This window comes from Danio rerio, chromosome 5 (assembly GCF_049306965.1).
Source record: "Danio rerio strain Tuebingen ecotype United States chromosome 5, GRCz12tu, whole genome shotgun sequence".
NCBI lineage: Eukaryota > Metazoa > Chordata > Actinopteri > Cypriniformes > Danionidae > Danio > Danio rerio.
This window is the reverse complement of record NC_133180.1, coordinates 25428186-25446243: the sequence shown is the minus strand read 5'-3', so window position 1 is coordinate 25446243 and position 18058 is coordinate 25428186. Positions and strand designations below refer to the sequence as shown.

Genomic DNA, 18058 nt, shown 5'->3' with positions numbered 1-18058 from the left:
TTGAACATGACCATTGTTTTTCTGGCCAAACTTCCTGTGTGGAACTGTAGTCTTGGTGCCGGAGGCTGGAGAAGCTGGACGTCCATTGTGGAGAAACTGCAGGTGTGGGACTCTTCTGTTGTGGTGGTTTTTCAGGAATCAGTCTCATGTACTCTATTCCTCCATGACGACCACTGCATCAGCTCAGGATACTGCCTGGTCTAGGATTATGGATTCTTGGAATCGCATCAACAGCGCTGCATAGTTTTTATGGACCTCTGAATGAGAATAATTAGCATAGCTGCTGTTCATAGTGTATTTAAACGAGATGCAAAGATGTTGGTATAAATGAAAATACCAGTTATATAAACAAACACAGAAACAAACATGTAAAGCATATAAGAGTTTCTTACACAATGTCTTGTGTATTGAAGAGGAGTGTGTCCTGCAGGTGGTTGTCAAGCTAGCTCACCTGCGTGGAGCACATTCATGCAAAATACCGGTTTGTAATGCATTGAGTGTATGCTTTACTAAAAAGATAGGTATTTAATCTAGTTTTGAACTGAGACAGTGTTTCAGCCTCGAACATTATCAGGAAGGCTATTCCAGAGTTTAGGAGCCATAAATGAGATAGCTCAACCTACTTTACTCAACTTTGCTATTCTAGGTACTACCAGAAGCCCTGAGTTTTGAGATCTTAAAGAGCGAGTTGGATTGTAGCGAGACAGAAGGTTGGTTATAGTGCAAGTAGTGCGTTCACACTGAAACACTAAAAATAGTAAGTGCACTGTAAATACCTGGATGATGCACTTATTCAACCAGTAAAATGAAGTGTGGAATGTTGGACACTTCACTCGCTTAATGGCAGCTGCTTCGCATGCGTAGCGGAAGGGGCAGAGCTTTCGGGCACTGATGTTGGATTATTTATTTTGTATTGCGAAAGCAAAATTCTCCTATGAGAGTGATTATAACACCTCTTGATGGTAAATGTGGTTATTCATGGCAGGTATTAATTGGTAGTTTGTTCATTTATTTCACTATTTAGGCAACTATCAAACATCATAGGGTCACAGTATGAATTTCTGCTTGGTTAAAAAAACTTAGTTTTCCATTTGGGACGACACTCTCAACAGCACAGTATATGAATGTAATAAGTGCATAGTGTATAGTGTGCCATTTGGGACGCAGCTTGTGTGTTTGATCAACTCTGCATTTTGGTAGATATGCAGGAACAGGATTTAGCATCCCTGATATTAAAAAAAAATAATTTTTTTCTTTTTGTATATAAATGATTGTCAAATTTTTGTCTCTATTAGTGGAGAGAGTGCCGAGAGCCCTGAAGTTGGCCAGTCTGGAACCTCTGAAGCTCCACCTGCAGTCATTCCATCACAGGGCGATCTCCTGGGGGACCTTTTGAACCTGGATCTGGCCCCGGCCACAACCACTGTTCCTTCAGTTCAGCCTTCAATGCAGATGGGAGCCATGGACCTACTTGGAGGAGGTCTGGATAGTCTGGTAAGTTCAAACATGATCACCCCATTGTGGTGAAATTAGATTAACGTAGAAGAAAAACTGTGTAATTGCCTGAATGAATACAGCCATCTGTCCCATCTGTGTGTCCATTAACTGTGGCATCCAGGCTTTTGGTTATGTGTTTGTCAGTTCAACTCGCGTGTGTTGTAGGACATTTATATTGAGTTGGCATTGACTTGGCTGGCATCCAGACCTACTTTACTAAATCAAGATCATCCGTGTAGATTCTGATCCCAGATCAGCTGCCTTCTCCTTAAACACACATCCAAAGTCCCTTAACCAATGTAATTGTGTCTGTTGAGAAATCACAGATGCTCGTGCATAATTCGAGTTGACTTTCCTTGCTTTCATTTCCCTTCTGGTCTTCTCTTTTTTGACTCTTGTATTTTTTCCGTCCCCTTCTCTCTTTTATCCTTTCGCTACACTTGCAGATGGGCGATGAATCAGATACGGTAATTAAACTTAGTCAAAAGGAAGCAGACACTTTCATATCATGCCATTTCATTAGTCTGAATTGAGGATTTGTATTGGTATACAGATGTACACTTCACACCAGCAGAGGGCTGCTTACAGCCACAACACAAGCCTGTTATTTACAACCACCACTTTTTCCTGCATTTAAAGATTCTCGGCATTAATAATATATCTCAATGGCTGTGATTTATCTGTGATGTCATTGGGCATCATAAAAAATCCAAGGCTTGATGCAACCACATTACACCATAAATGTTTATATAGTTATATAAATCCCCAGTCTCTTTCTCTTCATTTCTTCTGCTTTGACTCACTGTAAACATTTCATCCGTTTGTCATTGTTGCTCTGTCAGCCGGGTGTTTCCCACAGGACCGAGATGCAGTCTCCTCAGCCATCTTCTGATTATTCTGAGAGAGAGGTCTGTGTGGGTGTTGATGTTCTCACCTTGCTCATCCTTAAATATTTCCTCTGTGCTGATCTCAGACTATTCTCTGTTGCATAACATAAATTACTCTCAGATCAGTTTGGAAGGAACACTAAGCACCTTTCCACTCTTATTTTGGCCCAATATATGGGTTTAGTAGTGGTAGTTGTAGTTCTGCACATGTAGGCACGTCTTGTATAAAGTGTGTAGTATGATGAAAGTAGGGGTGGGCGATCATGACTAAAATCTTGATACCACACTAATGATATACATATCACCAAAAAAGCTGATTTGTTATTATTTGTCTTTGATTGAAACTACACTGAAAAAAATGTTTCATTGGATTTAATTTTTTTTTAAGTTAAGATGTTGCTAACAATTTATATAGGCTGAGTTTAAACAAACCAAATAAAGGTGCTATATGCAAGTTTTGACTGTTCTAAAGCATAATAATACCACAATATGTTTTCAGATATTTAAGAAACATGAGCGAGCATTCTTGTTTATCTGAAAAACAATGCTAAAGTCAGATGTGAGTTATGTGCCGGAACGATGTCTTCAGTTTTTTTAACCCGCCCAATACCACTTTAGCCAATTATTTTTCAGCTCCCCGGGTTGCCTTGTTGGAAAACTGTGTATTTCGTTCATTCAGTCAAGAAGGCTCTCAAAGCATGCGTTCATGACCAAAATGCGACCTCTGGTGGACAGTAGCAGACTCCAAAATGAGATGCAGATTCAGAAGGCCACATAAGGTTATTAATTAGCAAATAATATAAATATTACGAACCTAAACATTAGGTGAGCAGGTTACATTCTAACCCTGTGTCCTAACAACACGTTACGTAACGAGATTTGCTATGATCAGCAAATTGGCTGTTTACACCAGACGAAACATGACAGAAATTTAAATGTAGCCATTCAGAAGCACAGAATCTGCACACACCCATGAAATGGTAAGCTTTATAATCTAATTATTACATATTTAGCATTATTAAATGCAGATGCTGGATCACTGATATGTGTTGGTTTGCATTATTTCAGAGTTCTAAAGTTCAATTTCAAATGGTTATGGAGGTGATCATTGTCAGTTTTCTGTTGTTCACCTGTGAGAAATAGAAGCTGTTTATAAAATGAAGAAATTCCACATGTTGTTTGGATAAAAACCTCCTTTTAATATGAAAATATTCCTTCTATCACGTGCCGTTGCATTTATTTAGAACACAACTTAAATTAGAGTTTAGGCTGTAGTCAAGAGTGCAATACCTAGTTCAACCACTTGGTGTCAAACTTACATACTGCACCTTTAAATTTAGTAATGTTCAACCTAATTTGTTTGTTTAAATTCAGCTTTTATAAATGTTTTGCAGCAATTTGCAATGAACCATTTTTCCAGTGTATAAACAAGGAATAAATAAATATGTATTTTATGGATTTACAGTGGTGTAGTGGGACTTTTTAACATCGAATAATTGTTACAGAATCTTCGAATTAATCCGCTCATAAGTTTGAACTGTTTATTTAAGCAAAATCTGCATTTATTGTTGTTAAATCAAGACAAGGTTGTACATGCAACACTTACAAATATATATTTTTGCTGCTAGTTCAAACTACATATTTAAAATAAGCTGATAAAACACAATTCTTGTTTTTTGGGGACAACACAATTGTTATGCTCAATCCAATTAAATTGGTAAAAACAATGAAGTTAACTTAATCAATTTGTGTAGGGATAACAAAATAATTTTGTGGAACGCAGCATTTTTCACAGTGAAGTTGTAGAATTGGCCATTTAAGTCTCCCACACTCCTTTGTTGCAAGGGTGAAGAAAAATATATATTTTTTACTTTAATAATATTTTCACTATAAAACCTTCATTTAAAGCGATGAACATTTTAAGTGATATGAGAGGGAATTTTTGTTCAGATTTGTTTTTTTTAAGGAAATGTGTCTTCTGGAGAAATTTTAGAATATTTATCATTGATCAAACTTAAAGATCTTAACTTTTTTTTTTAATCAGTGGTTTTATTTGTATGTTTTTTATGTGCAATGCATGATCATTAAGAAAACAGGTATGATTGTAAATTATACAATGAGCATACAGCAGTATAAACTACATACTTTATTTTTTTATTATTGATTGATGCTTTATATCGCCCAGCCCTAGTTGAAAGTAGTTTAAAGGAGTCAGTGTTTAGAATGCAAGAAGAGTGTTAAATTGAATGGTCTGGCAGATTTCTTAGCAATACCCTGACTTGCTTTCACTGAGTTTCGTTCACCCTTCATCAACCTCTTCCTAATTATTACCATCTTCCCTGTTCACTGATCGTTACTTTGACTTTTTGTCCTCTCTCTGTTTTGCCAGCTGGGAGGAGACATCGGTGGAAGTCCTTCGGTAAGTCAGAGAACTTCTTTATTTATTTATTTATTTTTTTTGCAAAGTTCATGCAGACTTTGATAAATGTGCTTTATCAGAGAAGCATTAGCATCAACATAGGGGTTTGCCTTCATTAATCTAAGAGCTGTGAAATTTCACCCTTCTAAGTCTTTTATCTTAGTTAACTTCTGTTCATGTCTCCCTTTTTGTAATTGTCTTGTAAAGCTGTAATGCTAATTTCTTTCTGCTCAGATGGGTGCTGCTTTGGGGGCCCCTGCAGCCATGCCTGCTGCTCTGAGCAATGCTCCGGCTGTTGGAGGTGGATTGGGAGACCTTTTTGACCTCGGTGGGGGTGTTGGCATGCCAACGGGATTCTATGTTGCTCCTAAAACTGTAAGTATAGAATCAATCAATACTGTAAATTAATATCTTAGGTTGTGACTTCAGGAATCATATATAAGCAGTTCCTCTGCTTTTTCAACTCTGTTTTGTTATGTGTCAGCTTTTCCTACACTCTTAGGGAGCATGCAATAAGGACTGCATGATACTTTGGAAATATGAAATATGCTATATTATTGTTGAATGTTGCAATAAGGATATTTCTTACAATATAGCAAACTTGCAAAATGCTTTTTTATAAGCAATTTAAAATAATATATTTGTTATAATCATACTAAAACAAATACTTATATAACAATATTAATAATAATATTAAATTGTTGATTATTAATAAATAATAAATACATAGTTTTCTGAGCTAATTAGATAAATACCTGTTAAAAAGTTCTATCAAGATGCCACAATTTAGGCTTGAAAACACCACAAATGACTGAAAACCTGACTGAAAGGTTGCATCTGATTGGTCAGATTTGGAAAAACAGCCTATACATGTAGCACACAAACGCTTGGCACTAGAGATATAACGATTCACCTGACTCATGATTCGATACGATTCATGATACGATTTAGTCACTATTTTTTAAGAAATAATTTGAAACATATTTAAGGCGAAGAGCCCTTTCATTTTTGTCTTTAATGCTGCACTTTTTTGCAAAACAATATATTTTCTGCCGTAACCAAATTGCTATTTTAAAAATAACTTAAAAAAAAAAGAATTATGTCAGCATATCTATGTTTTCTGGGATAAGCTGAAGTCTTTGCACATTTACAATGTCCCCTGCTGATGAACAAAACTCTTTCACTTGGGACTGAGATGGCTGTTGTGGAGAGGAAAGCCTTTCCTAAACCAGAAAGCAGCCTGTACAGAGGTGGTCAAAAGTCCCTCTGGTCCAGGTGACTGGCCACTGGCATAAAACACTGATCATAAAATGACTTCCTACATAGTAATAGAGACAGGAGTTGAACATGATTATGAAGGTGAATAATTAATATTACTTGTATAATTAATTAGTTTAAGCATTACTGTGATGCACTTAAGAAGAGATAATCCTGAACATTTTTGAATATTTTGAATAATTTTGAATAGAAAACAAAAAAGCCCTACAAAAACCACTGTAGTTTTCAATACAGAGTCAAATTGAATCAGTATTATATTATAATTTTATAATATTCAATAGAAACTGGAATAAAAAAAGCAAATCTCATAGCATTAGGGGAAAAAAAAGCTTGTACGTTGCATAAGTAATTCAATGTCCATCTAATGCACTTTTTTTCACAGTAAATGAGAAAACTATTGAAAAACACCCCTAACTCTCACCTGTTTAACTGTGGGTTCAGTTGTTTTTACCAGCAATGAAGGCTAAAGGGCTGGAGATTTCTGGGACATTTGCCCGACGTGGCGGCATCATTCAGATGGATCTGTCTCTCACCAACAAAGCCATGAGCGTTATGACTGACTTCGCCATTCAGTTCAACAGAAACAGGTGAGTCAACTGTCAGAACAGGAGGCTTCTTTCTGCAGTATCTGCTGTGCTTCCTAATCAGTTTGGAGGTATGCTTTGAAAAATGCTGCATTTATTTATGCAGGAATGTGATCAGTGGAATCATTCAAGTACCTAATGGTGATGATAATGATGATGTTTCAAATACACATTACATGTCAGTTAAGGATTTCTGTCTAGAAATACTTTCTACTGTTGTAAAGTCTGTTTTTTTGGAAATGGTAATACATACTACGGTCTTTCTACTAAAACAAGGGCATCAGAAGGTCATATTCTTATCTATGTGTAAAGTGATGCTTTCTCACTGCCACAGAGTCTGCTGCTGTTTCTGTGCACTTGTATGGGTCAAATGCAGAGCACATTCAGACTATTGTTTACCATACTGAGTCATGTCACTCACATAACGCTAACCTATTGTGAGTGATTGACAGGGTGTTGCGGTTGCTATAGTGAATTTGCTTTCAATGCTAGAAAAAAGAAAGACGACTGCATTAAAAATCTGAACTTTAAGTGTGCAACATTTCTATTAGATTTAAATAAGTCAATCTTGTGGGTCAGGTTGTTGAAACGGTAGGCTATAAACAATTTATTTGTTATGAATTAATTAATTATTCATTAATAATTAATTCACTGCCACCTATGACGACGATGCCATCGTCCATTGCGATGTTTAACATCAGACATTGTATGATGCCAAAGTGGTTGACATTGCCAACTGTAATACTTACACCCAACTGCTACCTTTATAACTATTAATAGGCTGCAGATTAGGAGTTTACTAAGGCAAAAGTCATAGTTACTGGTTTATTAAAAGAAAGAGTTGTAGCTTAAAATAAGTGCGACTAATTAATTTAGATACATTTTATCTTTCCTTCAGCAAATCAGTCAAGAGCAATGAGTGATTTTCTCTTTGTCTTTTGTTGATTAACACTAATGAAACAAGCGGCAGGCGGTTTATTTAGACTGCTGTCACTGAAGCACTATAACGAGATTCAGCTGGACTAATGAGACTGTGTTGCTGAGAGAATGAGAGGAGACATTAGTGTAGTACTGTTATCTTAGTGAACTTGCTGTCAGACAGAAGAGAGCAAGAGAGCCTGTATCTAGTGCCAGTACTGTAAAGAAAAGTGAATCTGAATGTTTTATATATCACTATGTATTAAAAATATAGATATTTTTTGACAGCACTGCTGGAATATATAACATTTGTTTGGCTGAAACATAATTCAATAGCTAATTTCTGAAGAGCATTTGTATGTTGTGATTTCTCTATATGTTGACATGTAGAATAGAATAGGGTTGTCATGATACTGAAATTCGGTACTAAAAAAAAACATTTCCTGTGAACATTTGACACAGCTGTTTAGCGTGTTTTAAACAGCACTGATTTGTCGTTTTGTTCACATGCTCAACAGAAATGACTGTGATTGGCTGTGAAGGTCATCGGTTCACCAAACTCACCTCTGTTTACTTATTGTAATCACAGATACAGGGATACAAGCGTTTTAATGTTGCGATTCATTAGCGCATCGCTCATATGTCAGCTTATCGACATAACAGCTAATTGACGAGACTTTGAAACACTCCAGTGTCCCTGTATTTGTGTTTACACTCAATAAGCAGTGGTGAGTTCTGTGAACTAATGATCTTCATGGCCAATCACAGTCATTTCTGTTAAGCACGATGGTAAATCAGTGGCGTTTAAGAATGTGCTGAACAGTGCTCAAATGTTCGTGGGGAATTGACTTTTTTTTAAAAAAAATTTATTTCAGTACCAATTGGTTCTGAATTCCAGTATTCTGACCAAAATAGAATAAAAAGTTGTCCCCCGCAGGACCACCATGCTATATGTAAGAGATATATACATGCCGCTGGTTGTTATCGCAGATCATACATGGTTGTGTAAATTACATGATTCTGATTGGTCAGTCACAAAATCCCAGGGTATTTTATTCTAAGATAGCAACTGCTGAATAACTCATCTGGGGTGCTTCAAATCATATTTTGAACATGAATACATCCATATCTGTTAATATGTTTGTCTGTTTTGCGGCTGTTTTTGACTGTTTGATGCTATCTTATGTCTTAATAATATGGTAGGTTAATGTATACTCCATGCAGCCCTTTTAAAAACTGTCAGCTTTTTCTTCAACATTTTTTACACCCTTTGAGACTTTATTCTGTGAGAACAACTGCCTAGATGTACAGTATCCCTGACATGAAACCTGATAGGCTTATCAGCAGCTTGTTATTATATTGTATTGTATTGTATGTTATTGTATAATTGGCTGTTATCAGTGAATAACATGTCTTGGAATGTTGTAATTGACCAATCAGAATCAAGTGCTGTGTAATAAAAATTCAATCAAAACAAATTATGTTAAATTGCATACCACCACTAAGGTCGAGTTCAGACTGCATGATTTTAGCCCCGATTTTAACTCGCAGACAGGTTTTGAGAATTTGCAGACAAATGCCTGAAATTTCATTCACATGAGTAAAATTCAGACATTGTGAACTATCATAGACATGATTTGAGACTATGGCAGATGAGTCGCAGACAACCGTGAGATATTTGTCATGCTAAATATCTGGAGCTGTTAGCGATTCAAATCATGCAGTGTGTAATGTGTTCTGATTAAAAATAACCTACAGCCGATGAGAGCGCAGCTTCCACTAGTTTGGGTATCTGCAGGCCAGCAGGAGGTTGGGGGGAAGTTAAAAGAACTTCTTTTTGGTCTATTCTAAATGGAGGAAAAAATAGTGTAAATTTGGCAGGAGTCAAAAAGGGTGAGGGACAAATTATTTCCTTTAAAAGTCTGGTGAGCAAAATAAGTACATTCTCTACCCCACTAAAGCTTCTTTCTCATTATATAGTTAATAAAAAGATATACGTTGTGACCTACCATTGGTTCTATGTCACTTTTCGCGTGGGTTTGGTTGGTTTGACCAAGACAAAGTTGTCGGCTATTCTTCATATTGTAAACTCATGCAGTGTGAAACCCCCTATCGCCGATCCATCTTGCAGTTTAAACAGTGTAAATACAGCAGCAACAGAATGCTATCCCAGACAGTCATGCAGTGTGAAAAGATCTATGACATTACTACTCTGAAAATCATGCAGTATGATTTTGGTATAACCTTATTGACTTATTTTTTCCAAATACAGTTACACATTTGTTCATTTCAGAAACATTGCTTTTGGGTATGTTTTGACTTTAGGTATTTTAGTAAGACGTGTTTCCGTCACTGTTCTTAATTGTGTTTCTGTTTCTTTCTGTAGTTTTGGTTTGGCCCCTGCTGGCCCCCTGCAGGTTCTGACTCCTCTGACCCCAAATCAGACGATTGATGTCAGTCTGCCTCTCGGCACAACTGGCCCTGTCATGAAAATGGAACCACTCAACAATCTCCAGGTGACGTTTGCATTGCATTTCTGCTGCATCATACTTCATGCACTATATGAAACCAGTGCTGTTCCGATATGCATTTCAGCACACTAAGCAATAAAACAAGCTCCCTGCGGGCATTATTACCAAATGCTGCAGCCCAAAAAAGCCACTCCAGTGAGAGACAGTTATGTGTGGGTGCTTGTGGAGGAGAGCAGCTGAGATTCAGTAAAAAAAAAAATCATCATTAGTGGCTCCCCTTTGCTTCTCCCTTTCTGCAATTGTCTTTTTTCTACCTTTCTCCTCCTATCATTACATCCATGTCCATTTCAGTCCTCTATCGATCCATCATGTAGGTCTGCAACAGCACAGCAATAGGTCTGATTTAGCTCTAGCATATTATCTCCCTCAGTGGAGTCATTCACATTTCTCTCTAGCGAGCGCATTAGGGATTAACCCACAAAGCCAACAGAGTAAATGAAGGCACATGCATTGTGGAACACAGAGTCTCTAATTGGTAGTAATTAAAACACAAGCAGAAGATTGCGTTGAGCTTTGGGAACTGTTATGATTGGATGCAGCAAATGCCAAAATGTAGAATGGAGGGTTTCAGCTGCTGAAAAAGATTCAGATAATGTAGCGTTTTAATCTCAAGATTCAATCTGAAGATTTTATAGGGTGCCATTTTCAGATTGGTTGCACGTATTGAGCTTTCCTAGAGGGAGATCATGTCGGAGTTCACATGTTAGATTAACATCAAATGGTTATTCATGAATGTGTCTCTTTCACTTTCCGCTCTATGCTAATCGTTGAAGTCATCAGTAGGGGTTTTAGTGGCTGGGAGAGCTGTGATGATTATGGGATTTGTCACACTTTTTCTTTAGATATCTCCATTTTTGCAGGCCTGATGTAACAATATTTCTGGAGCTCAGGCGGCTCACCGCTTCAGCACGTGGATTTTGATTTGGATGGGCTTTGGCTTACAATGCGTTTCCAATCTTTGCAGGCGTGGATTACACCAGTTGATAGTTCCAGAGCTGAGAGAGTCTTGTGGCTTTATTAATTTCACACGTGGCTGCCGATAATAGATCAGTTATTCACTTCGATGGCATCACAGGAAGTGAATCCTAGTTACTCATACACTGAATGAAAGATGTTTTATTTTTTTTCTCCCTGCAGCTTGACTCACTGTCATCAAGGCCAATAAAATTGTAGATGCATTTAACAAGAGAGAAACCGATTCTAATATACATTTTCTTTGGTTCTGGTAGTTATACAGGGTGTCTGTGAGATCTTAAAATGTCTTAAATTTCAAAAACAACTTTATAGGCCATAAAAAGTCTTAAATTCACAGAAATATTGTGTTGCAGGTCTTAATTAACCGGTCTTATTTTTAAAAGTTGTCAAAGTAAAATTAGCCAATCGCCCGACAACCCATCCAAATATTTTTTTTTATTTGCAAAGAGATGTTTATTTCACAACAGCTGTTAGACATTTTACAGCAAATTCTCTTCATTAAATCCCCTAAAAAGAAAAAGTAAACTAACAGCAATTACACAATTCTTCATGATAATAGCAGCAATATATCCCTTTACATAATCTTCCATTTACACAAAAACTATTTACAGAAGTAAGGGTGAGTGGACATCATATTTATAAATAGTCATGAAACCTAAGATTTTATTAATTGAAAAAAAGTGTATACAACTACAGTTTTCTTGTTTTGACACATTAAAACGTGGTCAAGAAATAATTACATTCGTTTTTTTTTCCAATTCCATTAGTCCAACCGGAACATAACAAAAAATCTTAAGTGTTTAGCCCTGTAGAAGTCTAAAATCTCATTTATAATGGGCTTAAAGGGGTCTTAAAAGTTCTTAAATTTGATATGATGAAACCTGCACCCTGTTGTAGATAATTGAATAATTTAATATAATTAAATAATTAAAATGTAAAAATAATTAACAATTCAGTTTATAGGGATGCTCCAAACTGGATTTTTGCAGCCGATACCGAATACCAATTCCTTGTCATGCCGATATAAAGTACCGAGTCTGATGCTTTAAGCTTTATAATGCATAAAGCAAATTTTACTTTTATTATTAAGTTTGATACCGTCCTTTTTTGAATTCCTTATAAATCTCTCTAATAACCATTTAGAGTTGACACATCATGGTCAGAAGCAGCTTTCCAGAAAATAATAGATAAAATAGATCTAAATATATTGGTAAGAATAATCACTAACAAAGCAATTTGGAGACATTGCGAATGTTGAAAGAAGAATTCAGCATGTCTCAATGACGTTTGGAGTGCATATTTGATGAATAAGAAGTTAAAGCGCACACCTCTAAATCCAATGCTTGTTTACTAATAGGAAATAGGTTTGTAAACTAGTGTTTATTGCAATAAGTTATATTACTAAATATTAAAGTAAAATTTTTTTCCCCCTAATATTTCCAGCCAGGTTTTAATTAACTTGCAATATTGTTGAAAACACAGAACTTTAAATTCTGAAATCTAGAAAGTTTTCAGTTCTTATAAGTCCTGTTTGAAAACTCGTAAACCAACAAATGTGATCAGTTTGTAAAATCGGCCAGATCAGCGAGTACCGATCGAGTCATGAAGTGTGATTTATCGGCACATACCGATCTCTAACCGATCGACTGGAGCATCCCTGATTAAATTTAATAAGTGTTTGATTTGGGGCGTCACGGTGGCACAGTGGATAGCACAATCGTCTCACAGCAAGAAGGCCGCTGGTTCGAGAGGTGCACCAGTTTCCCCCCAGAGACATGCGCTATAAGTGAATTGAATAAATTAAATTGGCTGTAGTGTATGAGTGTGGATGAGTTTTTCCCAGTGGCAGGTTGCAGTTGGAAGGGTGTCCGCTGCATGTAACATGCTGGATAAGTTGACGGTTCATTCCGCTGTGTCGACCCCTGATTAATAAAGGGACTAAGTGAAAAGGAAATGAATGAATGAAGTGTTTGATTTGGCATTATTTTGGGAATTTATATTTTTCCATATATTATTTTGTCAGGTGGTTTTAGTTTTTAACTGCAGTTATATAAGTGATGGATGAATGAAGTTGGCATGTGCAGCTCAGAGCGGTTTGGCTGGATGAATTATTCAGAGGCAGAGTGTAGCAGGTCTGGATGTCTATGCGGGACTGTCTGTCCCTATCCGGGTCTGTGTAGCCTGTATTTTGATGGATGCTGCGCACCTGCTGTCAGCTTTAACAAAGCTCCCCTGGGTGCCTTTCAATCCCTCATGCTCTCAAAAGATTTACAGCCATAATCAGATGAAAATGTGGTGTTGAGTTTTTGTTTTTTGTTTTTCAGTTGCAAATCTATTGCTTTACAAAGTGTAAATGTTTAAAATTTAAAGAAATGATTGGATTTATTTCTTTTTTTTTAGTTTTTACTATTTTTAGCTTTTTTAAAACTTTGCTGAGTTTCAAAATTGACATGATCATCATATACTGTATAATGTAAATAATATAGGTAATATTATAAAATACATATCTAACTACAAAAACAAAAATAAGAGATCACTTCATTTACATTTTCTCAGAATTTTAGGAATTTATTAGTTATAAATTTGAGTAAAATTGAGTTTTTACAGGTTGCTAGTTAAAAAAAAAATTTTCAACAAATATTTGTTTGTTTGTTTATTTATTTTATTTTATTTTTATTTTAACATTTTTTAATTATCTAAAGATAATAGTATCACGTCTTCTAAAATTATAAATATGCCCTAAAAGGTTGCATTTTATTATATGAAATTTTTATTTTAAATTATGAAACGTTATCAGTGGATTATCGAATATAAAACAAAGAAAATGCATTATACTCAAGTACATAACTAGAAACTGTAAACCCCCCCAAAAAATAAAAAAATCAACAGGGTCTCCTAATTTTTTTTTTTTACACTGCTGTTTATTTATTAAAGCAGGTGGTTTCTCTGGTGTTTCTGATGTTGTTGTTGTTGTTTTGGCTGAGTTTCAAAAGTCATGATCATCACATGCAGTGCAATCCAAATAATACAGATAATATTATAAAATACATAGAGCTATCTACAAAACAAAAACAAATCGTCATTTACATTTTCTAAGCATTTTAAGAATTTATTAGGTATAGGTTTGAGTAAAATGGGATGCTATTTAACTATTTACTCCCCCACCAAGAAGAAAATGTGTGGATTGCATTTTTTAACTCCTAATGTTGTAAGTTAACACACTTAATGCATTTTTTTCAACACATCCCATAATATCTAAAATATCAGCCTCTACCAAATGGTTGATATGTCGGTTTTTGGTAAAAGTACCAGAATTAATATATATACTATGAAAAATCTCAAAGTATAAAATGTAAGAACAATTAAGTTTTTATAATATTCAAAATGAAATGTTATTGTATACTAAATATCCCTTTTTAAGTATGCCGTCAAATATTTCAGATTCTAATTTAACATGTTTTCTTGTTTTTGTTGTTGTTGTTGTTGTTGTTGTTGTTGTTTTTTTACAATAAAACCAAAATCAAGTGTAGTAGTGCAACAGAATGTTTTTTTTCTTTTTCTTTTTGTAAACCAACAATGCTGTGTCTGTTAACCATTATTTAAAACAGTCATTCTTTAAATGACTTTAACAGTCATTATTTAAAACAGTAAAAACATGGTCAACTGTTTGATAGAGGCGCTGTCAAAGGGTTAATATTAGGGTTTTTTCAACAAATGTTTATTTTATTTTAGTCATTTTATTTTATTATATTATTTTTTATTACCTAAACATAATTTGAATTAAGTTGTCAAAACATATAAATGTCTTGAAAGACTGCATTATGGAATATAAAACTAAAATGTAAGTACATAAACTGTAAACCCAAAGAATCTAGAAAATTTCAAAGGGTCTCTAAGTTTTCAATGCTGATTATTCATTAAAGCAGGTGTTTTTTTGTTTTGTTTTTTTGAATCTGATCAACCAGGACAGAAACACTCGCTCTGCTTTCTCCAGCTGTCAGTGAACATCTTCAATCCTCTTAGTCAGGCTGTGCCTCTGAGGCTTTCGTGCATGTTTGAAGTTCACATATTGGCGTGCAAACGTGAACTCCACACGCAGGACCTGAACCCAACCCTTGCAAAGCCACAGAGGGGCTTAAACAAAAGAATAGAGTGAGAGAGAAACAAAATGTCAAAGAAAGGCATGATCAAAGGACCATCTATCTCTCTTCTGTTAGTGTGTTTGTTTGTGTGTGTGTGCCATTCTTTCAAAGCACTGAAGAAAAAGAGGGCAATTTATTTTGTCAGAATTATGGACGAAACCTGCCTGCCCTTAACAGGATTTGAGTGCCTTGTCCACAACCTCAGGGTGTCTTAAATCACACTCATAATGTGTTTTTTCTCTCTCTTTTTGTCGGTGTTGCAGGTAGCTGTGAAGAATAACATTGACGTGTTCTACTTCAGCTGCCAGTATCCTCTTAGCCTGCTCTTTGTAGAGGATGGAAAGATGGGTGAGTTTGTGTGTGTGTGTGCTTTTAATCGCGGCATGCGTCCTTTCACACGCAAGCAGCGGTGACTGTGACGTCAGTCCTTTAGATAATTGTTTTTGTGTGCCTGTCTGTGAGTTATATGCATCTGAGTGTGAGCAGATCTGTGACCAACTGAGCATGTGCACAAAAGGACGTTTATGTGTATCCTGGGAAGTGTGTGAGTACTTACAGCTTTCCTCAGGAGTCTTTTAAATGGAGTTCAGTATCTCCAGGGCGTCATACAGATGCACATTGGCTGTGGTTAAAAAAAAAAACTGTCTTTCTAGGCAGAATATAAAATAGAAAGGCACACTCCAATCAGGTTCAGATAAACCATATGGGCATCTGGGCACGTTTCAAGTGGGGCGCTGTGCAGGGTTGGAAATTTTAACGTCCATATGGATGCTTTATCTTGTTTTCTACCAAGGTTTGGGCAATATTTTTGATTTGTACGCATTAGTTTAAATGTAAAGATTTTTTCTTAATTGTATTTGTGTTATTATTATTTATAAAAAAGCACAGTGTTGTATGAAAATATTTGTAGTCATTACAACTAGACACATTGGCAATAAGCTAAAAAATATTTAGTGGCGCACATGATAAACTGTATGATGGTAGACATGATTTTGGCTTTTAACAAAACAAGTTATTGCATTGACGAACAAGAGAAGTAGTCAGTGAATATGGAATTGTATGCAAAAAATGCTACAGAATGTTGGATGTTTTTGGATTTCATTATGGTGAGAAGCTGAAAGGTTATAGTTTTTTAAAAATCTGAAATAAAACAAAAAGTGCTTCAAGGGTTATTAATGTAAATAATGTGTCCCTGCTCTTTGGGTAAAGGATACATAAAGATAAATATAAACAGCAAAATTATAAGTCCAAGGCACTCAAAAAAAAAAAAAGTGAAAATTATTTTAAAGGGTACCTATGATGAAAATCATCTTTTGTAAGCTGTTTGGACAACTGTGTGTAGGTATTGTGTGTCCACAGTCATATTGGAGTGATATGAAGACAATACGTCTCTTTAAAATTTTCTGAAGTTAAAATAATATCCAAATCCCTCCAATTTTGAGGCTAACCACAACATGACGTAGGAGTGGGGTTTCCTTTTCCACCAATTTGATTGACAGTCGCGTATTAATATGTCTCTGTAGTAACGTGTATACTCGTATCAACAAGACAAGACATTCGCAAAACAACTGAGATTAAAAGAGCTGTTCAGCTCTCTGTGATTATCAATCATCATCAAATGTTACCAAGAATGAGTTTTACAAATTTTAAACAGTTTTCAAATAGTGCATGCGTGTAATTAATTACAGCGATTTTTACTGTCTTTATTTTATCACCACAGCCGCAGAAAGGCTTGTATTAACTCCACAACAAATACATCAAATAATCATTGGGAAAGCTCTTACTGAAGTATTTCTCACAAACTTTATATGAGATCTGCTTCCTTTACGTCTGTCACTGTACTGTTTATCACAGCTGGAGATTGAGGTGCACACTGACATGCAGGAACAGTGTGCAAGAAGAACTAGCATTAAAGGCACAGGGATAACAAACAGCTACATTGTGTTCAAAGCAGAAATTCAATATTCGGCTATAAGTATAATAAATGGTCTGATAGGTGTTTTGAGCTGGAACTTTACAGACACATTCTGAAGACACAGAATCTTAAATAGGTGCCCTTTAAAAGACTTTATGAACATGGTAATTTGGTCTATCAGGCTACCTTTTTTCACTTTTTCAAGTGCCTTAGACCTTTTATTTTGCTTATTACTTATTATTATGTTTGTTTTCAATATGTTCATTGTTAATAACAGCCAATTGTTTGTACTTTTGGATACACTTAAGCTGACCTTTAAAACAGAATGTCCCCATTTGGCAAAAAAAAAATATATATATATTTTACTCATTTACATCATATTTCATGCATTTTGTTTCAGCAGAGTTTTTTATAGCTAGTGAATTTGTATACATTTTTACACTTGGAACAGAACTTTTTTTGACGAGATGGTTTTGCAAGTTTTAATGAAGAAAAGAATCATTATTTTGTAATAATTACATTTTCCATGTTACCTATTATTTCTGTTTGCACCAAAAGACAAGTATATATTTGCTTGGAATCTCTAATCCCCACTATATTTGGTTGTACATCTTTAGACATGACATTGTAGTCTAAAACAGAAACGTCTTCCTGGCAGCAAAATGGCAACCTTCAGTTTCAGACAAAGCCAAACTATTCTCGTCTTCTCATTCTCCTCATTTTTCACGGGCGTCCTCTCACATGCTGCTTTTGTGTCCTTCTGCTCTTTAGAACGTCAAGTGTTTTTGGCCACCTGGAAGGACATCCCAAATGACAACGAGGCACAGTTCCAAATCAAAGACGTACACCTCAACTCAGGTAATGGGAATAAATGGTGTGCCATGCATGAGTGCATTAAGAAAGGAAGGTGAA

General features: G+C 35.6%; 1 protein-coding gene across 16 annotated transcripts in view; it reads left to right on the top strand.

Moving 5' to 3' along the window:
* ap1b1 (adaptor related protein complex 1 subunit beta 1) overlaps positions 1 to 18058 on the top strand; it is a 56412-nt gene that overhangs the window by 24472 nt on the left and 13882 nt on the right. For 4 of the 16 annotated variants that reach the window (XM_068221236.2, XM_073950643.1, XM_005165166.5 and 1 more), the window contains exons 14-22: positions 1296 to 1494; positions 1944 to 1964; positions 2340 to 2405; positions 4774 to 4803; positions 5038 to 5178; positions 6523 to 6668; positions 9970 to 10099; positions 15495 to 15579; positions 17918 to 18004. In XM_068221236.2, coding sequence (XP_068077337.1) covers positions 1296 to 1494; positions 1944 to 1964; positions 2340 to 2405; positions 4774 to 4803; positions 5038 to 5178; positions 6523 to 6668; positions 9970 to 10099; positions 15495 to 15579; positions 17918 to 18004 — 905 coding nt within the window. The remainder of the gene's footprint in view (positions 1 to 1295; positions 1495 to 1943; positions 1965 to 2339; positions 2406 to 4773; positions 4804 to 5037; positions 5179 to 6522; positions 6669 to 9969; positions 10100 to 15494; positions 15580 to 17917; positions 18005 to 18058) is intronic. The other 12 variants (XM_073950641.1, XM_073950646.1, XM_068221234.2 and 9 more) reach the window with 3 other exon arrangements.